A 24,340-nucleotide genomic window follows, 5' to 3' on the forward strand; every position below is an offset into this window, starting at 1 on the left:
CAAGGCCGAAAGCACTGTGCATTTCCTGAAAAAGGAACATGCTGGTCCACATAGAAATGCTGGAGGCTTGTCCCTGGTGTAGAACCCATATAGCATCAGCCTGGGAAGGTGTTCTCCCTATCTCAGAAGGAAGAGTCTCCCTCTTAACTACACCCCCACTCCATTACCTTTTCTTTTTGTGGCTCACAGTGTAGCTCTGGGTTTTTGTGTAGGACTGGGTCCTTTCCTCATACTTCCACATCATTTAGTGAGTAAGTTATTGTTTACATCAAAGTAAAAAGAACAGATTCTCCACTTGACAATGTGGCCCTTTTATTTGAACTGAAAGGGTGTCATTACACAGTGCAAACACCTCTTTGGTAATGTACTGAATACAAGAAACATAAAATGGCATTTGGCTGTTAGCAACAGTCAGAAAAGTAAATAAATATGTACATTGCTTTGTATCACAGAAGCCCAGTGCAGTGGCTAATCAGAAAGGGTGTCTGGGCACTGCCCACTGCCTGGCCAGTGATGCTATAACATCAAAATGGAGATCTGCAGACATCTTGGTTTGAATTACAGAAATTAAAGTAAATCACAGCCAGCTTCCTTCACAGGATCAGAGAACAAAAACCCTTGATGCTGGTCTAAGCACCATGTACACTTGTATGCCTTGGCACAAGACATACCCCCAGGGCACATGTGAAATACCAGCTACCCAGGACAGGGTTCTCTTGCCATTTCTATGCCTGAGCAACTAACTACATGGCCATCGGATTTCAGATGGCACAGTTGTCTCCTACTTCACAGAAGTCTATTCTGAGATCTCATCATGAAATTCAGTTTAATATTTCATAAATTCCCATTCCTGCTGGACCACTGGCTTCTGAATATCATTAGCAACAGGAGGGTAAGGCAAGGTGACCACTTTTACATACACAATATGGTGAATCTACGGTGAACACGCCCATGCTGGGATGCTGTCTCTGCTCAGCAGCCTTATACATGTGGCTTTGTGTCTGTCTCTGAGAAGGTAATCATATCAGCATAAGGGTCACACATAAACTGTACCAAAATGGCCTTACTGCTCAACACAAGCCAGAGGCTGTAAGGAGCTGAACATCACCCTACCCAACGATGGTCTCCCTATAATGGCACCCATTTTGCCCTTCTCAAACCGGCACTGACTTGTCTGTGTCCTTGAGGTCTTCCTCCCTAGCCCTTGGTCAGATGACCCTCTTGATGTACGCACGTGGCTGGCATACAGTGCAGGGCACATCAGTGTATATAGGGTGAGACCTGCTTGTTCAGGGGAGAGTCCTCAGAACCTTGTGAGAATAGAATGGAACATTTTGGTCAATTAAAAACAAGAGACTATGAGGTATAATAGTTGCTTTTCACTGAATTAAAAAAAAATCTTTTGCATAGCAGAAATAATTTTTCTATCATCTAAAATGGGCAAGTTTTATAAAATATCATGCAATAAAAAATGAGGTATAGGGATTTTATTTTCTTTAAAGAATTCACACAATGTGATTTCAGACATTCAGGCTCTGCCTGCCTGTCACCTATTGAAAGGGCCTGGAAAGCGAATCACCTCTCTACACTATGGTCAGAAACCAAGGCAGGTGGTGGCTGTAGACCCATCCTGCCAATGCAAGGGGCTATTCAGGTCACTGGATGTGGCGTGAGACCAAAGGATTTCACATTCAGTTTACAGCAAGGCAGTATTTACACACATTTGAAGTGGAAACAAGATCATTTCTAAATGTGGCATAATAATTTGATAGTCATGTGTAGAAGGGCTGGCATGGTCCCAAGATGCAGGATTGTATTGGGATTGTGGTCAGATATTGAAGCGCCCTGAAGGTGAAGGTGAAGACAGCAGACACGAAGGAATGGTAGGAGGAAGCCCTGGTGTTCCTGTGGGGAGTGTTGGCCCGGGAAGTTGTTTTAAAAGATCCTGTTCCATTTGCCAAATGCTTCTGCTCAAATGAAGCCTGTCCAAGGCTTTCTGCCTCAATTAAACAGATGTGGCATCATCGAGCAGAAGTAATGTAGGAACCCACACGTCTTAACTGTGCGATTTAATAGTAGCACCAATTTTTCATTTAAAAATAATTAAATAAGAACCTGAGAAGTCTAACATGAAGTGAGGACCAGAGCCACTCCTGCCTACTCGATTTCCTTCTACAAACACAGCCTGGGCTGCTTGGGTGATGACGCACTGGAGGCCCTGAAATGTCTGGAATTCCAACTTGTCCTGTGGTCTGAAGCTCCCCACGTTGCCACCTAGCTCACAAGGATTCTGTGGAGCAGCTTCGAGGCGCCCAGCTCAGGAACATTAAGGCTTTTCCTCTGCGGTGCTCCTGGAGCAGACGGGACAGCAAGCACCTTCCAGTTTCATGGGCTCTGGGCAGGCTGCAGGCTGGCAAGTTTCCACAAAGCAGGTGACCTGACCATTCTGAAGGAGGGAGAAAGAGTCTCGTCACATCCTTGGATCCTCTACAGGGCATGATCCACATGATCCCTGCCCCAGGATGGTGCCCCACGTTTCTTGTCCTCATCCCCTACCATGAGTCTCTGTGCTTGGCTCTCTCCTCTCCCGGGGTTGTGACTGAAGACACTTGGAGCCTTTAAGCTATAAATACATCCTCCAGGGGATCACACTGCGCACCTTGTACTTTTCCCATTGCCCTCTAACCCTACACACTGTGGGGCCCAGGATCAAAAGACTGAGCTGTCCCACCCCCAACCTCCCACTGCATTCTGCTGGGAAGGAGAATGAGACCAGAGAGAAATGGTCTTCTCTGCAAAGAATGCTGCCTCCTCTAGCTTAGTCTTCACTAGCCAGGCAACCCAGGGATGCTTGGAATACCTGGCACTGTTCCAACAAAGGGATAAACCCTGTCCCCTGCTAGACAAGAAGTGATCTGGAGTGGTCCTCATCTCTGCTGCCCTGCCTTCTGGCTCTGTTCCAAGTGTACTCCTGCCAGGGCTTCAGGGGAACCTCTGTTCACAACTAAGGAATATCCCTGGCTTATCTGTCTCCTCTTCCCCCAAATGGACCATGTCCCCTTAGTATTCTCTGTAACTAATATCACAGACCAGACCTGGACAGAGACAGTGAGGGTAAGGGGGTGAATGTAACAGTCAGCTCTGGGAGGAAGGGTCCCCGGTGTGTGTATGTTCCTTGTACACCATTAGAAGCTAGGGTGGTTCACAAAAATGCCCCCATGTGCTCTCTCCAGTTTATGAGGGGAAGTAGGACCTCACTTTGACACCTGGGCTACCCACTTTCCAAATGCGATGGGCACGAACAAACATAGAACCGAGCCCATACTCACTTTGCACTCACAAACTGTGCATGTGTCTTTTTTCCACTTTGTGTTGTTGCTGTGGGATTCACCACTGTCATCCACACACTCTGTGGTGCTGAGCCGAGACTCCAGGCTGGTTATCTACAATAAAGCACAGGACAGTACAAATTGATGGAATAAAACTCTACAACTATGCTCAGCTGAGGACAGGCTTCCACATTACAGTAAGTGATAGGAACTGCAGCATTTTAAATCAGTCTACTTCCCAGGTGGATTTCAACCCCAGCTCCTGAATTTCCCTGTCCTAACTACTGAGCACAAGGCTGTGGGATGTCTTTCTGTATGCTATGAATATGTGTTGCTCTAATTGGTTGATAAACAAAGCTGCATTGGCCTATGGCAGAGGTGGTAAATCCAAGCAGATAAACAGGGAGAAGAAAGGAAAGGAGGGGGAGATGCCTAGCCACCACCAAAGGAGCAGCAAGATGCCAGCAGACCGCTAAAACCATGGCCACATGGCAAAACATAGATTAATACAAATGGGTTAATTTAAGATGAAGGAGCTAGCTAGCAAGAAGCCTGCCATAGACCATACAGTTAGTAATTAATATAAGCCTCTGAGTGATCATTTTATTTATTTATTTGTTTGTTTGTTTGTTTGTTTGTTTATCTATTTACTTACTTATTTTTTTTTTGAGACAGGGTTTCTCTGTGCAGTTCTGGTGCCTGTCCTGGATCTCACTCTGTAGATCAGGCCAGCCTTGAACTCACAGAGATCCAGCTGGCTCTGCCTCCTGAGTGCTGGGATTAAAGGCGTGTGCCACCCAGCGAGTGATTATTTTATAAATGGCTGCAGGACCGTGGGACCCAGAAACATGGGACCGTGGAGCTGGGTGGGACTGGAGAAACTTCCAACTACAGCACAATGTGGTCCCCAGTCCACACTGGAGCAGAGCACAGAACCTTATGCAACTCTGTGAGCCCCCTTGGCACTAAGATCATTCTGTTGTCTTTGAATTAGGATGACTATATTCCTAACAGCCTAAATCCCAACTGGAATTTAGTTAGCCAAAGAGCTATTCACCATAAGATATGTTTCAGCATTTCCTAACAAAACAAAACAAACTTTTCTCACTAGCATAACTTACGATTTAGTTAACCCTCAACATTCCTACTTGAGGCCATAAAGAAAACTAAAGGAAGGACCAGCATCCTTAGGAAATGGAGAGTAACCTGGGCATCAGTGGCTGACTCTGAGTTAATTCAAAATCCAGAAAAGCTAAGGACAAAGGTGGCTATGATCTGGATGGCCATCAGCACAGACTGTCATGCAGGGATTACAGGGAAGGGCCGAAATTGTACAAAGGCCATTCTCTATTATCAGGTCTGCTGGCATCTCCAGCCAAGAAGTCCTACCCCTATGACTGCAGGCAGAACGTAAATGAAGGTACCATGGACACTAAGTCCATGTGGCCTACCTAGACCAAGAATGGATCTGAAGGACACCCATTCCCATCAGTATCCCGAGGTCTCCTTGGGTTGGTCTCAGCTTCTCCACCCAAGTCAGGAGTCCCTAGTACCACCCACTCTGGTGCTTTGGGACAAAACAAGCTGGGTGATGGAATGCACAGAAATGGAGCCCTGTGCCTGCAGGGCAAGGATCAAGCAGGATTAGATGCCATAGGAATGGCTTCTGTATCCAGAAAGGAATTTGGGTTGCATGAGTCTCCCCTAAGCCTATCACCTGAGTAGCCTTGGGATAGAGACAGAGCCAGACTCAAGAGTCGCACAAACCAGTCACCAATGTCAGACCACCTCCTGGAACACACTCCATACCACCCAGGACACTTCTCTGCCCCACAATCACGTGAAGAGACCTCCTGTGTCTAGCCTGAGGTCCCAGCCTCCACTCATTGAAACAAGGCCCTTAGTAACTGAACACAGAGCCTGGGAGAAGCAGAGCAGAGTTCCTTATACAGAAGGAGAGGAATTTATAGGTCCTCAGCCAGGGCTGTGGTGTTTAGCCCTGGTACCCTGCCATGCAGCCTTGGTGAGTCTACCATCACTGACTAGGGTCCTGAAGCAGTCGCTTACCAGCAGGAATTCAAGTTTGTCTTCTTCCGCACGCCTCTTCCTCTGGCTGTGCCTGAGTTTTCTGGGACTTTGTGTCTATTCTAGGTATGGCCTCTCGGCCATATTCCGTGACAGGGTGTCCCAAATTTAGAGACATCAGCTGTCCCACGGGCCCAGTGCCCCCAGTTGTGGCAGTTTGAATGAGCTGTCCCCAATAGTCTTGGACAATTGTGTCCCACTTGTGTGGGGAGGCTGAGGCGGCGTGGCCTTGTTGGAAGAAGAACATCACTGGGGGCAGTTTGAGGTTTCCAAGGCCCCAACCATCGCTAGTTTCTTCTCTCTGTTTCGTGCCACAACAATGGATGCTAACTTCCGGAAACTGTAAGCCCAAAGAAACTCTTCTGTAAGTTGCCTTGCTCGTGATGTTCAATCACGGCAATAAAAAATAAAAAAGTACCTAACACACTAGTCCACAGAGAAACATGAAGACAAGAGTCTTGTGCAGCCTCGCTAGCAGCAAGCTAGAGATAAGCAAGCTATACAAATGGCCAGTCCCCAGCAGGTGAGGGCAAAGTCAACACCGTCACCATCACCCAGAAATGCAAGGCCTCTGGGGAGGCTGGTGAGAGGCCCAAGGAAGTGAAGACGGCATTGGCTCGGGCCAGCCTTACCTGTTTCCTGAGGTCTGTGATGACATTTTGCATTTCCAGAATAAATGTCTTTAAATCATTAGTTTCTGGTCCTTCCAAGTGCTTACGGGTGGCTGACGTGGCATTACTAAGATGTTTGCCATGCTTCACACTAAGGGGCGAAGAGGAGATTCAGAGTGTCAATGTGCAGGTCTAAGCCAGTATTCCTAAGGGCATCCATCTCTTCTGTAGAGTGCCCAGCCTAGCTAGCACACTAGCCCAGTGCTAGCACATTAAAGCCCAGCGCTGTCGTCTACTCTGTACCAGACAAGAGGGACACCCCTGCTTTAGCCAACCCAGGCTACGACTGAGCTCAAAACCACAGCAAAGGGCTGGAGAGATGGCTCAGAGGTTAAGAGCACCGACTGTTCTTCCAGAGGTCCTGAGTTCAATTCCCAGCACCTACATGGTGGCTCACGACCATCTGTAATGAGATCTGGTGCCCTCTTCTGTATACATAATAAATAAATCTTTAAAAAACAAACAAAACAACAGCAAGACCTCAGCCTGTTGCAGAGACCCACAGTCGCTAGGACACCTCACAGATAGCACGAAAACTCACCTTAGTGCCTTTTGCCGCCTGGCTCTCTTGGTGGGCTTGTCCTCCTCATAGCTGAATTCCAGAGACCGTCTGCCACGGAAATGGTAGGAGAAGGCATTGAACTGCCCCCTGGTCCTGCAGTCTGGTGAGAAAGCAGAAAGGGGGCAATCAGTGACAGATGATGCTAATTTAGGATAAATTTACATCTTGTCAAGTAGTAGCTATTTTTTAATCACACATCATCTCCCCTCCCCCTTCAATTAGGGCATCTTGTGCCAGGCAGTGCCTAAAAGGACTCATGGAGCGAACAGTGGGTCTGTTAGTCCAGTACTTAAACCTGCTAACAGCTGCAGCAAGTTTCCCTGAGGACAAACCACCTTGGACCAGAGCACCTCGGGTGACCACTGTGCCCTCCTGCAGCCCACACATGGAGACTTGGAGCACTTTAACATGATAATGTAAGTCTGCTCAATCTAAGTCCTTCTGCCCTTGTCCAATGGTACCCTGTCCCTGAGACCTCACGATCAACCCAAATCAACCTGAAACAAGTCCAGGTAATTTCCTTGCCCTGGTTGAGGCTCTATCCGAAGCTCCAGATATGGGGAAGAACCCTGTTCTCTCTCACCTAAGCCCCATCTACATTATTCATTAAAGCCATCCATTTTAACACAAATCTTACGTCTCCTTTCTCCCCTAAGAATAGCCTGGTCCAGAAGAAAGCCAAAGGCAATCTTCCAAATTCTAAAGTCCTGTGACCCTACTAAAGTAAACATCCGAGAAGACAAGGGCAAAGGAGAATTAGGCTGAGGTCATGTGCCTGCCTGCCTCTGGATGAGAATATCTAAGATTCTGATGTCCATGGCTAGAAAAGGAAGGAAGTGTTCCAGCCAAATCAAGCACTCACTTCTGACCACGTAACAGTCCCTAAGTGACCTGGAACTTGTTATCACAGGCCATTATCTGACCCCAGTTAAGCTGGGTTAAATTTGCCCTATCCAACAATCAGAGTAGATAATGCAGCTTGTTAGACGGCTCCAAGGGCCTAGACAAGATCCACAGCAGCTTGGACTTCCAACGTCATATTCCTGTACTCCCCAGTCTTTACCGAAGCCTCTTCCTCCAAGTCTTTCTGAAAACCGAAGCCAGGCCAGACAAGCCTGAATATTCTGGAGGAGGGTGATTCTCCCTCACAAAGCCTTGCCCTAGATGATTTGAGAACAACAACAAGGCAAGGTGGGCCTCGTATGAATGGCTGTGCCCAGGGGCCCTGACCTAAGAACTACACACAGATGGGCTCTGGGAATCCAGGGCCACGTATTTGCCATGGATATTCCAGTTCTCCCTCAGGCACAGAGCAGAGCTGGGCTACATTCCTCTGCCTGACATTTCTCAGCTGCATACACCCTGACTCTAGTATGACCCACACACAATGCTGCTGCTGCTGCTGCTGCTGCTGCGGAAGTAGCCATGTTCACAATGCAAATGTACCGAACCATGGTAACACCTGCAAAGTTTTGTGCATACAGGAGACCTGTGCTCCAAACCTGAACCTCACCTGGAACCTGCCCTGCCTAGGAATGGTTCTCCACTCAGGGCCTTGCACAACAGGAAGAGCTTGGTGCAAAGGAGGAGAATGTTCAGATTCTAACTAAAACCGTGTTTGTAACCCTCCTCACACTCACCAGTGTCTAGTCAAACATTTTAAATAAGTAACTTGAATCACGGTCACTGGGCACAGGACCCTGTGCTTCCTGCTACGGTGTGCCAAGAGAAACACAGTTCTTTGTGCCTCAATCTTTGCCCCAATGTTGTATTTGACCTTTACAAAAAGGTCAGACAAACCTACATGGAGGGAAATCTACCAAAAGGACCCAGATGGAAACAAACGAAGAACTCTTCTTGGATACAGGAGCTTGGGAACATTCAGTGAGGTGGAACCTGTCATGAACTAACATCATTGGGAAAATAATAGAATTCAAACACGACTCAAAAATTAGGTGAACTATTTTATTTATGCTAATTTTTTCAATTCCGATTTTATTTAAGTAAATTATTTAGGAGCACGGTAGCAGGAAATCTGCAACTTCCTAGGCTCGTTTAGAAAAGCTTCTGTGTTTTATTTATTTATAGACAATACATACTTGTGCACACATAAAAGTATAAATAAATGTGTAGAAAATGTTATCACAGTTGGTGAATCTGGGGGAAATATTTAAATTCTTTTAGTATTTCAATCATTACTATAATATTTCAAATTGCCATATGTGGGGGTGTGCACATGTGTCTAAGTATGAAATCCTTTAGGACGCACTAGTCCCTGGAAAGAGGCTGCAGTTTCCACATCTAGTAAAAAGAAATGGACACTGCCCCACCCCACAAGCTGCTGCTGCAGGTTCTGAGGCGCATGCATGTTGCTCTAGGGGCTATGACCCAGGTGCAGCTCCAGGAAGTGATACTGTCATGAGCTTTCTTTAAAGCTGAATTGAAAGAACAGGGTCTGGGGAGATGACTCATTAATTAAAGCCCTAGTTGAGCAAACAGAAGGAGTGGAGTTTTATTGATGAAATTATTAAGGCAACTTCACGTAGTTAAAAGGGAGGTTTATTTTGTGGGGTAACTCACAAATGAAGGGATAGGTAACAGGGTCTGGGAAAGGTGTAGCACAGTCTGGCGGTGTTCACTGGAGAACTCTGCTCGGTCTACCTCCAGCATCCAGGATCCAGGAACCAAGAGAGCTGGCCTATCTGAATCTCAGGTCTTCAGGGTCCTCTCTCGGCCCCGCCTTGTAGGCGTGACAGTTACCAAAGCCTCAGTGGGGGTTGGAACTTCCAGATCAAAGTTAGAATGGCTACCCCCTATAGAGTTTGAATACCTAGAGCAGGCTGGCTAGCTAGACAAGCCAAATGGTCAAGCTCTGGGTTCATCGAAAAACGCAAGACCCTAGATGTCAATCTCTGGCCTCGACATGCCAACTGCACCACATGCATGTGCATCAGCACACATGCAAACATACACATACTATGCAAGCACATACCACACACACATCAAAAAAAAAAAATGTTAACAGCAACCAACATTTTCTTCCTGCAGGATTTAGAAATGAGTTTGAGCTAAAACAGAAACCAGTAAATTTAGAATCTTAAAGCTCTTCTGGGGTTGGACTGAGCCTGCTATTTTAAGAGACACAGTATCTGGAAGAAGCTGTGTCGGCAAGAACTTTGGGCACTGGGCATCTGCAGTAGCTGGAACAATGGAAAAGAATGGGGGCACATGCCAAGGCAAGGCCTGCCTCAGAGACGACCTCTCCCAGGACTGTGGATATTTTTAAGTAAACAGTGAAGGCTGGCTCTGTTCTGTAGCAGAAGGGGACCTGGTCGTGTTATCAGAAAATAGAGGCTCTGTATCTGGAAATCAGAACTGACCTTGCACACTATTTTCAAGACAACAGGTTCCTACAAACAGAATGAAATCCTCTGCCATCCTTGCAGGAAAGTATTTAAACTGAAAAACAAAGAAACAAACAAAACCCTCCCCCAAAAAACAAACAAAAACCCTGTGAGAGTTTAAAACAAAAAAGCAAAAGCAGATACAAGTTCCTACAATATGAGCACAAGAACAGCAGTTAATTTAGTGCAGGGTACACAGTAAGCACATGTCCTTCATGTGCATTCTCTCTCTCTCTCTCTCTCTCTCTCTCTCTCTCTCTCTCACACACACACACACACACACACACACACACACACACACACACACACGAGAGAGAGAGAGAGAGAGAGAGAGAGAGAGAGAGAGAACACAACACAATACATACATATTTACACACACATATATACATACATACATATACATACACATACACACACATATACACACACATATATACATACATATATATATGGGAGAGGCAGACAAAAAAGATCAGATTGGGCAAACCACATGATCATACACGTTCACATACAGATATGCCCCACCCCTACCCTCACCACACATCCTCTTAGGATATTAAAAGCAGGTTCAAAAGTCAACCACATTTTAATAAATACCCTGGGTGACTACTTTAGGAGAAAAATAAGAGATAACCATAGTTCTGAACTCTGTGTGCCTCTTTTCTTCCATGTGCCCACCTTCTTCAGGGCCTCCAAGGGGTAGGGCAGGGCTGAGGACCAAGTGTGCTGCTCCACGTGTGGCTGGAGCATGTCCTGAGTCCTGTTCTCACCGCAAACATACGTCACTCGGCTTAGGTTGTAAATGCCCCCAGCTTGCTTATGTATGGGGTTCTGATCATAGTGTGGATAAAGCCAAAACTGCACTCAAATTAGAAACTGGAAACTGAGGTTAACCAAGAGGGGAACTCGAGAATGCGAAGTGGGAAAGAGACTGCAGAACAGTCACCACAGGGAGTAGGCCTCCCCAGCTGACTGGGATGTACTGTACTGTAACACGAATTGCTAAACGGTCTTATTAATAAAAAAAAAAAACCCAAGCCAGGTACTGGGGTAAAAACTGAAAAGATCAGAGAACCAGAACAAGCCACAGCCAATCTCATCTCGACAACTTCTCAGCCAATCCTGTTTCCGTGAATCCTCAGACTGAAAGCCTCTGAGTCCTCACCCGGAGGGTCTTAGGTGAACTGCTGCTAAAAAGCCTCTAGTTCCTGGTCCTTTTATATTCCTTTTTGTTTCCTGCTATCACTTCCTGGGATTAAAGGTGTGTGTCCTTCCAAAGCAAAGACAAGAGATCTCAAGTCCTGTGATTAAAGGTGTGTACCACCACTGCCTGGCTCTGTTTCCAGTGTGGCCTTGAACTCACAGAGATCCAGACAGATCTCTGCCTCCCAAGTGATAGGATTAAGGATGTGTGCCACCACTATCTGGCCTCTATGTCTAATCTAGTTAGTGGCTGGCTATGTCCTCTGATCCCCAGATAAGCTTTATTGGGGTGCACAAATAAAATATCACCACACTGCACAGACCTCATTATGAGTCTTTCCACCCCTAACATCAAGACCTCTCACACCTCAAGAAGACAGTCCAGAACTCCTTTCTCAGGCTGTAAGTTACAACAGGGTATCAGCATAACATGGGTTGCTTGTTATGCTTCCCGAGGAGCTATTTCTCATTCTCTGTGGCTGGGATTCATGGGACTAACACACAAGCACCTGGATGTAGCTGTATAAAAGGTTAAATGTTAGATATGCAATAAGGACACCCTCAAGTTATGTTTCTTTTACATTGTATTTTGGTTATCAAAATGAAGCACGTAATAATGAAGCCAGTGACATCTTCACACAGGCATCTGTGGTGATAATGCCATCAAAAAACACGATGCACTGGCAGGAGGATGGAATGTGACATTAAATGCATGGTATTTATGATCACACATGGCTCAGTGGCTGGTGTGTACACCTACCATGCTGAACTTCCACCAGCATTTCAGTGTACACCTATTTAAGGTGGTAAAGCAGCGCCTTGGGTGCCTCTGTGTCTCCTAAGTTCATCACGAGGCAGTGTGGGGGTGTAGAGTTACTGACCTATATAGCCTAGGCTGAATGATATATGGTGCCTTCATGATAGGACTTCTTGACATTTATCTCTCAGACCACGTAACCACTCACCAAGCAAAGCACCCACAAATAATGACCACACCAAGGGCCAGAGCAGCAAAGCATGTGGAGACATGCAAGAGGGCAGGGGGCTGGCACCACGTACCTTCACAACAGTCCTGCCACACTCGCAGGTCCACTCTGGGGATGTCCTCGCAGCTGCCATAACCATGTGGGAATTCTGCCACCCTGAACACATCCTGCTGCACACGGGTGATATTGTCTGAGTTGTCACATAGGATCCTAGCCAAGGATGTCTGCTTGAGCTGAGTCAGCTGGGCGGGGGAGAACACGCCCGGGTTCTCGTACCACAACCTGTACTCCAGAGATGACAACAGGGTCGGTTGGATCAGCAGAAGGCAGGGAGACAGCTGGCCACAAGATTCCAAGGTAAGAATGTTCTTCCAACATGGAAATCACTGATTCCATTAACAGAAATTAAAAACCAACCAAACCAACCAACCAAAAAACGACCCAGACATTGCTCAAATTCTCACCCAATAAATGAGAGAAAAGCAAAAAAGCCCCTGCATATAAGAAAAGGTACATTTGCCCATCTGGATAGCAAGAAAGAAGACGGGCTACTTTTCAAAAGAGATGGATGGCTAAACTTCTGGCTAAACTCTCAGCCATAGGTCTGGCCAACTTTCCCATTCACTAAAGCAAACTAACATTGTTAGAATGAAAATAAATCTTGCCACAAGCCCCAAGCCCCAGTTAGGCGGTACGGTGCACATCTGAGGCAGAAGACTTGCCATGAGTGAGGCCAGCCTGAGATATACACTGAGAGCCTATCTCAAAAATCCAAACAAAACAAACAATGTTCTAGTCCTTCTGAGTGCTGCCATGAATACTCAAAAGGCTCCTGGAAACATTCACATTCTCATTGGCTTCAGAGACCAACAGATCTTGGGACTCAGTGTGTTGGCTGGAAAGGATAAGGTGTCAGGCAGCTACAGGAGGTACAGAGCTGTCGGAAGGGCAGCAAGTGGGGAGGGGTCCTTGCTGTCATCTGTCCTGAGTCCAGAACAACCATGTAAGGACAGCAAGGTTCTCCAGCACCCACCTGTCTCCATCCCGCAGGCGTCGGAACTGTGTGCTGAGCAGGCACATGAGTGTGGGCCCCAGGCGGCTGCCAGGGACCAGGTCTTCTACCATGAGGGCCGGGAACAGATCAATGTTGAGAGTCGAACCATACAGCCTGGAACAGACAAGGAGGAAGTCAGGCCTGCCCAGCATAGCTGCCTGGGATATGAAACACAGCGAGTATTTCATATCCACACATTCTCCAGATTTTTACTGAACAAAGAGAGCTCAACAGTATTTCTTAAAAGCATATTTGATGATATTTAAAAAAAAATTTCCTTTTTTGTTACACACACACACACACACAAACTTACAAATGATTTGAAAAGCCAAAAATAGATAATAAAATTAAAACATTCTTTCCTGTGCTTCAGTGAGAACCATCTAACTCCATGAGGCACACCCACCTATCTTCAACACCTATCTCCTTCCCTAAGAATATGAACAGTGAATAACCATATTTGAAAATAACAGGAATTGGCCTTACCATATATTGAAATGTACTTGTCAAAGGAAACGCTGGTTAATTTAGATAGGGTAGATATCTAACATGAGGCTTAAACATTTGAAAATGTTTAACAAAGCATTTTCACCAAGTCCTCCATGCTCCAGGAATATATGCTCATACGGAAAGAAACAGCAATGCCTACAGACCTTTCTTTTGTACACTTGTTCAATTTCCTGGTTCCAACTGCTGCCAGAGACTGTGCTAGAGCATGAAATAGCATCTTCCACCCCCAGCTCCATCCCCCACCAGGCTTGGAACGACAGCGGAACACCCTACCATCTAGCTGTGACATGCTATTGAAAAGATATTTGCTCATCTTGTGAGTGGAATAAATGTGCTCTTACTTAAGCTGGCATCCAGCCTTTGCAAGCACAAACTGTGCTCACTGTCTGATGTCCAGGGACCAGCAGGCTGGACTAAAGCCTCCAAGGCCTTATGAGAAGCCACCTGACATGGGAGCCTGGAGGGCTGGCTGGTCTTGCTCCACAGGCACCAGATACCAGTGCCTCCTCAGGATACCTGCTCCTTGTCCTCCCACTCATAAAGGGATGGCAGGAGGCTGAAGGATATCCAGTTCAAGCCTGCTGGGGATGGTCTCCATGACACTACAAAGCTCTCTCACTCAGGGGCCTGGGGACCCAGACTGTGTAGCTTACAGGATGCACACCAGGGAGAAAAGCCCAGATTCAGCCTAGCTCTTCACTCCCAGGCTGCCCTGAAATGCAAAACTTCAACAGGCTGCCAGGACAGTAGACAGCAGCTGCTGTCCCCAAGGCCTGCTGAAAATCCTGACAGCCCTGGATCTTGTTGCCATTCATCTCTCCTCCTGTTTAGGTCTCATTTTTCCTCTTGGTAATGGGTTCATAGAAAAAAAAAATCGATGAGTAATTCTGTGTGTGTTGTGGGAGGGGGCGGGTAAGCATTGTCTTTGCCAGGGGTCTCTCCCCTGCAGCCAGGCCAGGATCACCATCGCCAGCAACAGTGGCAGGATTATCAGAAACTAAGAAGTTCTGAAATATTTTGGCAATCAAAAAAAAAAAAAAAAAAGGAAAGTCATCTGTGACCATCTGGATAGGAACACAGGGGGACCCTGGAGCACACAAAGTACAGTCAGTGAGCATAAATCCTAATTAAGCATTAACGTTGACAAAAAAGTACACGGTTCCTGCGGAACTCATATGCTTCCCTTGCCAGTAATCGAATACTATTATGTAAACAAATTGGATCACAGAGGGCAGAGCAGCGCTCATTCAGAAACCACAGCAGTATCTCACAGAAAGAGAGCCCTTCTTTCCATAGGCTGTTCAGACCTGAACAGCTCCCAGGAGGCAAGTCTGAAAAGAAGTGTGGCCCTAGGTGAGGTGACCCAATCTTGAGCAGACCCGGGCCTATCCTCCGAGTGGTGGGCTATGCGTCACCCCACAAATCTTGCCCGTTTGTCGTCCAGATCTCCTCTTCTATGAACGGCCACTTGAGTAACAGGTGCTGCAGGCCATGCCAGCGCCCAGGAGGCTGGCCAGTCTGATGCCCACTGGCCACTGACTCTTACCTGTCCTAGCCAGTTAAATGCAACTCCTATCTCAACACTCAACAGAAAGCTTCTTGCAGCTTGCAAAATCCACCACCTAAGCAGAGAGGCTGGCAGACGTGCCTCTCTCTGCTAGGCTCACTGCAGCATCCCAGGCAGGAGGCTGCCAGCTGTCTAATCTCAGCCTCCACCGATTTCTCTCACCTGACCCTGAGCCACCACAGAAGCTCGAACCCAGAGATGGTAACGGCAGGGTTCACAGTCAAGATCACCTGGCACCCACACATTTTTAATGAAAGTGCCCCAGTGGACCAGTACTCACCTCTGCAGCTTCTCCCGGATCACGGGGCTCTTGATCTCATTTTTCAGGTCCTCAAAGGTGTAAGCGGCTGACAGGTTGCAGTAGACCCTGTAGTCATGGTAGGGTGGAATGCCATGGTCCCGGCCTCGCTGGATATTTATGGCAGCCAGGTCCAGGGCCACCGTGTGAGCCATGGAGAACAGCCTCTCTGTGAGCTCCGTGTTCAACAACTGGGAGGGAATGCGCATCTTGCCTGCCACGCCAAACAGCCCTCGGAGAAGTGGGTCAATGCCCCCCTCATTGACAATCCGGAACGGGGAGAAGAAGGCCTTGTGGAGGGGCACGTGGCCCTGGGGGATGGGCTCAAAGTTCTCATCCAGCCGGTAGAGTACAGGGTTGATCAGAGTGTGGCCAAACCTGAAGGCCGCTGTGGCAAAGGCATTGAAGATGCCAGCATTGACACTGGGGTCGTATCCGCGGTACTCGCCGAGCATCTTCATGCCCACCTCCCCCAAGATCTTGGGTAGCCAGTGCCGGTAGGTAATGTGCTGTATCTCTGCCCCCACAATCTTGCGAGTCTCGTGGTAGACAGTGTCCCCATCCCAGTGTGGGTTCAGCTTCAGCAGCTCTGCAGCAATGCGGTTGTGCTCCCGGAACCACAGGGTGTGCATGCTCGTCAGGCCCAGCTGCTCATTAGCACGGTGGTCCCCAGCCAGAAAGCATGGTATTGGGCTCTCATTCTCATCGCGAGTGCACTCGGTGGGCGGCCCCGTGGCAAAGGGAAGCAGAGGCTTGCCAGACCTCTGCACGATGCCCTGACGCAGCAGGCCACGATGGCTGGCCAGGTCCCGGATGCTGCGGGCTTCATGGTCTGTGCTGCCGTACACATTGGACCCATCAATGTAGGAAGTGAGCTGGTTGATCTGCTCTCGAGGGTACACAGAGTTCATGAGCAGGGATGTCATGCCACTGCCACAAACAGGGCTGGATCGCACAAAGAACATGCAGCGGGCCCCACTGCGCACGCGGGGGTCATTGGGGGGAATCATGACAGAGAAACAGGGAGGGTCATTGCTGCATACATTGCTGCAATGCTGCCCATCAGAGAATCGAGCCTGGCTCAGGGCCACAACTGTAGAGTCCAGGTCATGGTCAAGGAACTGACCCCACTGCATCAACATGTGTGTAAATTGTTCATCAGGGGTGATTACCTCTGTCCCAATCAGTGTGGTGGACACCAGGCGGGGCATAGGAAGTACGTGCCCATTGTACTGACGCTGGGGATTGATGCCACGGGGTGTGTTGAATCCGTTCTCATACACAGCCTTCAGCAGGCGCTCAAAGGCAGTCAATGAGGCACCCCACATTGGGTGCTGCAGGTTGTTGCATGTGCCGTCATGCGTCCTATACTTTTGGTGGAAGCACATGTCTGAGCAGTTGTTCACACGGCGGTGTGCCGTGCAGCCTGACAGGTTGGCAATAAGGCTCAGGTACTGCGGGGACACCAGATCATTGTAGTGGTAACCTGCAACACAGCAGGGTGGTACTGACTTCCACCACCAGTGCAGACCACTGCCTTCAGTGTCTCAGCTGGTGCTTGCAGATGCTCTGGCATCTGATGTAGAATGTACCTGCTGTCTCAGCTCACTGTTTGCTAATAATTTCAATGCCCTACCATCAGGCCTATGGTTTTCATAATGTGACTGGCTCTGTAAGAAGCGTCACATTCAGCGGTCCAAAGTCAAGGACCTTCAGCCTCACCTCATATTGTTTCATGGAACAGGTAGAGAATACACCTTTACACCAGCCACAGGAGGTCCCCTCCTTATGGAACAGCTTCCCTGTGCTCATCACTATACATTGTGCTGACTACTATACGGAAATGCCTTTTCTTCAGAGGCCAACCTATAGCCACCTGCATGTGTGAGGCCTCCTACAGGTTTCTGACTCCTGCCATCCTCTCCAGTCTTCTGCCATCACCCTAGGGCGCTGTTCAAGACACTGGCCTTGAATTTCACAGAATCCATCACAAAACATAACCTCCAACCTGTCTAGCCAGGGGTAGGCTCCTACTAGGTTGACTTCCTGATCATGAACCTCGGACTGTCCACCAGTGACAGGAGAACTGCAGGCCTTGTTGGTCAGCAGCATGCCTCTACCAAGTGTCCATGACCTTCCTAAAGTCATCAAGCATAGCCACACAATGACCCCAGGATCCCATGCTCAGAGCTCAGCTTTATCAAATGCTGCCTGCAGACATTAGCACAGCCAAGGTGCTGTGGATTATGCTCATTGTTAGTAACACATTGATGGCTGATAACCAGGCAAAAAGTATAGGTGGGGCGATCAGACTAACTAAGGATGCTGGGGGAAGGAAGGGCAGATTGAGAGAGAAAGATGCCAGCCACCCAGGAAGCAAGACCATGCTAGAGGACAGGTTAAGCCACAAGTCATGTGGCAATACATAGATTAATAGAAATGGGCTAATTTTAAATGTAAGAGCTAGTTAGTAATAAGCCTAGCTATTGGCCAAACATTTATAATTTATATAAGTCTCTGTGTGGTAATTTGGAAGTGGCTCCCAGAATGGGAAAACTCCGCCTACACCAAGGCATTCACTTTCCTCACTATTCCTCCCCTGCAGAATATTCCAGAGTCTTCAGAAAAGCCATCTGTGCATGTACACACCTATACACACACAATCTGAAGACATGCTCACACATTGACACTCATGTGTGCACTCACACAGGAACTCTCATAACTACACACACATATGCACACAGAGACACTTGCTCACACATGAGCACATTTACATTCACATATGTGCCACATAAGACCTATGCACATGCATGTACATTCTCTCTGTCTCTGTCTCTCTCTGTCCTTCTGTGGTGTTTCTTTCTTACTGTCTCTGTTATGTCTCTCTCTGCTGGTCAAAGTCAGCACGGAATCTTTTCATTAAGTACTCTCTAGCCTATGTCTGGCTCTGGAACCAGTCTGCACATAGTTAAAGGTTTACAGAGGATAATCTTCAAAATATCCCATACAAAGATCTAAGAAAGCAAAGGGGCATGAGGAATTCCAGGCTGGGAGAAGCAATCAGAAACACCAGCTACCTCAAGACTATTTCTATGAAGCTTCCCCTTCACACAAGGACTAGGCCTGTAGAAAGAAGGACACACAGGAAACCAAGCAGAGACACAGATCAATTAGCCACAGTTCAGCTAATCAGGTCCTACATTGGCAAAGTCCCAGGTGACCCCAAAGAGACACCAGGACCTATGCAAATTCAGGAAAAAGTGGGCTCAAATACTAATGCTGTCATGGCCTGAGCCTCTCACACAATGCACATGCAGCAGGGTGTGTTTGCTACCTCATGCTCAAGTAAGAAGGTGGAAGAACATGGTACTGACTTGTTCCATTCAAGTCCACCATCAAGCCATGCTGAACATGCTCCTGGATCAGCTGCAGGGTCCGCTCGAATATCTCTCCTGCCCGGGCTTGTCCCACTGTGTAGGGGTCCCGTGGGTACCGGAACAGGGCCAGTAGGTCATTTGGAGAATGAGGACGGCTGGCAGGAGTGAGGGAGAGAGAGAATCAATGAGATAAATCACTGGGGACAAAATCCAGAAACTAAAACTGTACTGATATTTCTAAATTTCTATCGCTACGTTGGACAACGTGGTGCACTGTACCTTACTCATCCCAGGTGGAAGGCGACAGAGCAACAGACAGACAAACAAGAACCAAAGACACTGAAAACAAACCATTAATAAGTCAAGAGAGAGAGTCACGGGCATCGCATTTCAGGTAAGGTGCAGAGAGTCTGCAGCTGTTGCCAACATGGACGGAGCCACTGGCCACCTCAGTAACATTTTGTTTTTGCCAAATGGTTTCTAACAAGCCAAAAGAATGAGGTGGGTCTTCTAAAAAATGTTTTGATTGTGAATCACAGTCCAGAGCCTGTGAAGAAGGTACACCTCCTAGCACGCTAACCCCAGAGAAGCCAGTCAGCTGATGCTCCTGATGGCTTTCATATAAAAGTTCTTAGGACTTTTATAGTAATGTGTGGGGAGTGAAAGAGGCAAATGACCCACGCACTAGGCAAACATGACTTCCACCCCACACCACCCGCTTCCCCATCCAAGGCCAGCACACAGCCCTGCCCACCATACCTGTCAAATAAGTGTGTCCGTGTAGAGTTGATGGCCCTGTCAACGGTTGCAATGGCTTCAACGATAGAGGTAGCAACATATGGGTCCCCATTTCGACTTACATCAGGAACTAGGAAAACATGAACTCACATTAGTAGGAAAAAAATAAGCACTCCATTCTTACTCATACAACCATGTCTAGACACGACGTCATCTAGACATAAATCGTGTTTTCATCCAAAAGATATTTCTGTTTGCAGAACCAGTGCTCAAGTTATTTCGTCACCAATTCTGCTCGAGGCTGTCTTTAAACAGCCTGGAGATCATATACTCTTTAACTGTGAAAAATTGTACAGCATCCTGGCAAAACGTCTGTGACACAAAGCACCCAAGTGCTTATATCCAGTATGACGTTTGTGGGGGGCTGAGGCTTCTCAGGTCTATCTGGTGGACAGTGACCCAGGGAAGGTGCCTTCATTCTGGAAGTCTCTGTTCTTCTAAAAGGACAACCATCTCCAATGCTGGACTCCACTCTTTACTTCCCGCCCCAATGCCAGTCCCTTACCCTGCTTGTGTGGTCATCATCACAACGTCTTTATTAGGGCCCAGACAGACAGACAGACAGACACACACACAGAGCAAAAAAAAAAAAAAAAAAATCAGCACCTAGATACCTAGACGGCCTGCACACACCACATATGCATAATACACATACCTCAGCATACAAAATAAACATGCCACACAATGCACTGTAGAAGACACATCACACCATATTACACCATCATAGCACACAGAATAAGCCTACACCATAATGCACACCACAGAGATACACACACAATACACAGCAAATGTAACACACCACAACCTGTCTCCATCAAAGCTTCACACTTTGATTCCTTTTTATTTTTTGAAACAAGGTCTTAGTATGTATGTATGTATGTATGTATGTATGTATGTATGTATGTATATGTATGTATGTATCTATCTATCTATCTATCTATCTATCTATCTATCTATCTATCTATGTATCTATCTATCTATCCAAACATTTATATATCTATATCCATCTACCTATATGTATACATCTATATCCATCTGTCTATGTATCTGTATAGACAAGATAAACAGAGCGCTACCTGTCTCTTCCAAGTGCTGGCAATAAAGGCATGCATCACCAAGTCCAGTGTGAGTCTCAGTTCTTGTTCCTTTCTCACCTCATAGGAACTGGTCAGCAGTCAGTCTTCGCCAAGCACAAATAACCCCACCATCAATCTTTTACCCTCAGCCACACACGTGGTGGCTGGGAGGCATGTCCCTGAGGTCTGTTCTCAGCGGCGCAAACAAATACGTCATTTCGGCTTAGGTTGTAAATGCCCAGCTTTGCTTATGTATGGGGTTCTGATCTAGTTGTGGATAAGCCAAACTGCACTCAATTAGAAACTGGAACTGAGGTTAACCAAGAGGGTGAACTCGGAGCATGCGAGTGGGAAAGAGACTGCAGCACAGTCACCGAAGGGAGTAGGCCTTCCCAGCTTGTTACTGGGATGTACTGTACTGGTAACACGAATTGCTAAACGGTCTTATTAATAAAAAAAAAAACCCAAGCCAGGTACTGGGTAAAAACTGAAAAGATGCAGAGACGGCAGACAAGCCACAGCCATCTCATCTCGACAAACTTCTCAGCCATCTGTTTCCGTGAATCTCAGACCTGAAAGCCTCTGAAAGTCTCCCCCGGAGGGTCTTAGGTGAACTGCTGGCTAAAAAGCCTCTAGTTTCCCCCCCCCTGGTCTTTTATATTCCTTTTTGTTTCCTGCTAATCACACTTCCTGGGAATTAAAGGTGTGTGGTCTTCCAAAGCAAGACAGAGATCTCAAGTCCTGTGATTAAAGGTGTGTACCACCCCTGCTGGCTCTGTTTTCAGTGTGGCCTTTTGAAACTCCAGGATCCGACAGTCTCTGCTCCAAGTGATAGGATTAAAGGATGTTGTGCCACCCACTATCTGGCCCTCTTATGTCTTAATGCTAGTTAGTGATGGCCTATGTCCTCTGATCCCAGATTAAGCTTTATTGGGGTGCACAAATAAAATATCACCACCCTGCACAGACTCATTATGAGTCTTTCCCATTTTCCCACGCCTAACATCAGACCTCTCACACTCAAGAAACAGTCCAGAACTCCTTTCTCAGGGCTGTAGTTACAACAGGGTATCAGGCATACCATGGGTTGCTTGTTATGCTTCCCGAGGAGCCTATTTCTCATTTCTCTGTGGCTGGGATTCAATGGGACTAACACATCAAGCCACCTGGATGTAGGCTGTTAAGGTTAAATTGTTGATATGCATAAGGGAACCCCTCAAGTTAATGTTTTCTTTTCATTGTATTTTGGTTATCAAATGAAGCATCGTAATAATGAAGCAGTGACCAATCTTCACACAGGCATCTGTGGTGGATAATGCAATCAAAAACAGCGATGCACTGGCAGGAGGATGGAACTGTGACATTAATGCATGGTATTTATGATCCACATGGCCTTCAGTGGCTGGTGTGTACACCTACCATGCTGAACTTCCACAGCAGTTTTCAGTGTAACTATTTTAAGGTGGTACAAGCAGCGCCTTGGGTGCCTCTGTGTCTCCTAAGTTCATCACGAGGCAGTGTGGGGGTGTTCAGAGTTATGCCTATATATGCCTAGGCTCGAATGATATATGGTGCTTTCATGATAGGACTTTTGACATTTATCTCTCAGAACCTACGTAACGCCACTCAACAAAGCAAAGCACCCAATAATGACCTACACAAGGCAGAGCAGCAAAGCATGTGGAGACATGCGAGGCGCAGGGGGCTGGCAGCCACGTACCTTCACAAAGTCCTGCCAAACTCGGCAGGTCCACTCTGGGGATGTCCTCGCAGCTTGCGATAACCTGTGGGAATTCCTGCCACCCTGAACACATCCTGCTGCACACGGGTGAATATTGTCCTGAGTTGCAACACGTACGGATCCTAGCCAACGGATGCTCTGCCTTGAGCTGAGTCACTGGGCGGGGGAGGAACACGCCCGGGTTCCTCGTACCATCAACCTGTACTCGCAGAGATGACAACAGGGTCGGTTGGATTCAGCTAGAAGGCAGGGAGAACACGCTGGCCACAAGATTCCCAGGTAAGAATGTTTTTCAACATGGAAATCACTGATCTTCCATTACAGAAATTAAAAAAACCACCAACCCAACCAACCTAAAAAACGACGCGCCGACATTGCTCAAAATTTCCACCCCAATAACTGAGAGATAAAGCAAAAAGCCCTGCATTAAGAAAAGGGGTACATTTGCATGCTGGATAGCAAGAAGAAGACGGGATTAGCTTTTTCAAACAGAGATGGGATGGCTAAACTTCTGGCTAACTCTCAGCCATAGGTTGGCTCAACTTTCCCATTCACTAAAGCAAAGTAACATTGTTAGATATGAAAATAAATCTTGCCACAAGCCCAAGCCCCAGTTAGGCGGTACGGTGCACATCTGAGGCAGAAGACTTGCCATGAGTGAGGCCAGCCTGAGATATCACTGAGAGCCTATCTCAAAATTCCAAACAACAAACATGTTCTAGTCCCTTCCTGAGTGGCCTGGCCATGAATACTAAAGGCGTCTGGAAACATTCACATTCTCATTGGCTTCAGAGCCAACAGATCTGGGATGTGTGTTTGGCTGGAAAGGATAAGGTGTCAGGCAGCTAGCAGGAGGTATCAGAGCTGTCGGAAGGGCGCAAGTGGGGAGTGGGTTCCTTGCTGTGCATCTGTCCTGAGTCCAGACAACGGCATGTAAGGACCGCAAGGTTTTTCCGCCCCCTGTCTCGCATCCGGCAGGCGTCGGAACTGTGTGCTGAGCAGGCACTGAGTGTGGCCCAGGCGGCTGCCAGGGACGCAGGTCTTCTTTACCATGAGGGCCGGGAAGCAGATCAAGTTGAGAGTCGGGACACGCTAAGCGGCCTGGAACAGACAAGGAGGAAGTCAGGCCTGCCGCATAGGCTGTCCTGGGCATATGCAAACCAGCGAGTATTTCATATCCACACATTCTCCAGATTTTTACTGGAAACAAAGAGAGCTCAACAGTATTTCTTAAAAGCATATTTCGATGATATTTAAAAAAATTTTCCTTTTTTGTTACACAACACACCCACACAACCTTTACAATGATTTGAAAAGCCAAAAATAGATAAATAAAATTAACCACTATTTCTTTCCTGTGCTTCAGTGAGAACCATCTAACTTCCATGAGGCCCACCCACCTACTTCAACACCTATCTCCTTCCCTAAGAATATGAACCAGTAATAACTTTTTTGAAAATAACAAGGAATTGGGCCTTACCATATATTGAAATGTACTTGTCAAGGAAACGCTGGTTAATTTAGATTAGGTAGATATCTAACATGAGGCTTAAACATTTGAAAATGTTTAACAAAGCATTTTCACGCAGTCGCTCCATGCTCAGGAATATTCTGTCATACGGAAAGAAACAGCAATGCCTAACAGACTTTCTTTTTGTACACTTGTTCAATTTCCTGGT

At 47.1% G+C, this 24,340-nt stretch overlaps 1 protein-coding gene across 1 annotated transcript; it reads right to left on the bottom strand.

The window, feature by feature from the left end:
* Positions 1-295: 295 nt before the first annotated feature.
* Positions 296-23,714, bottom strand: LOC118575659 (peroxidasin homolog). Its single transcript, XM_036176112.1, has 10 exons — positions 23,603-23,714; positions 19,806-19,929; positions 19,044-19,201; positions 15,652-17,155; positions 13,274-13,408; positions 12,314-12,522; positions 6,627-6,747; positions 6,047-6,176; positions 3,330-3,443; positions 296-2,446 (listed from the first exon to the last, which is right to left on the bottom strand). The coding sequence occupies exons 1-10, from the start codon at positions 23,712-23,714 to the stop codon at positions 2,327-2,329; spliced, it is 2,727 nt and encodes a 908-aa protein (XP_036032005.1). The 3' UTR covers positions 296-2,326.
* Positions 23,715-24,340: the final 626 nt, after the last annotated feature.

This window comes from Onychomys torridus, unplaced genomic scaffold (assembly GCF_903995425.1).
Source record: "Onychomys torridus unplaced genomic scaffold, mOncTor1.1, whole genome shotgun sequence".
Lineage (NCBI taxonomy): Eukaryota > Metazoa > Chordata > Mammalia > Rodentia > Cricetidae > Onychomys > Onychomys torridus.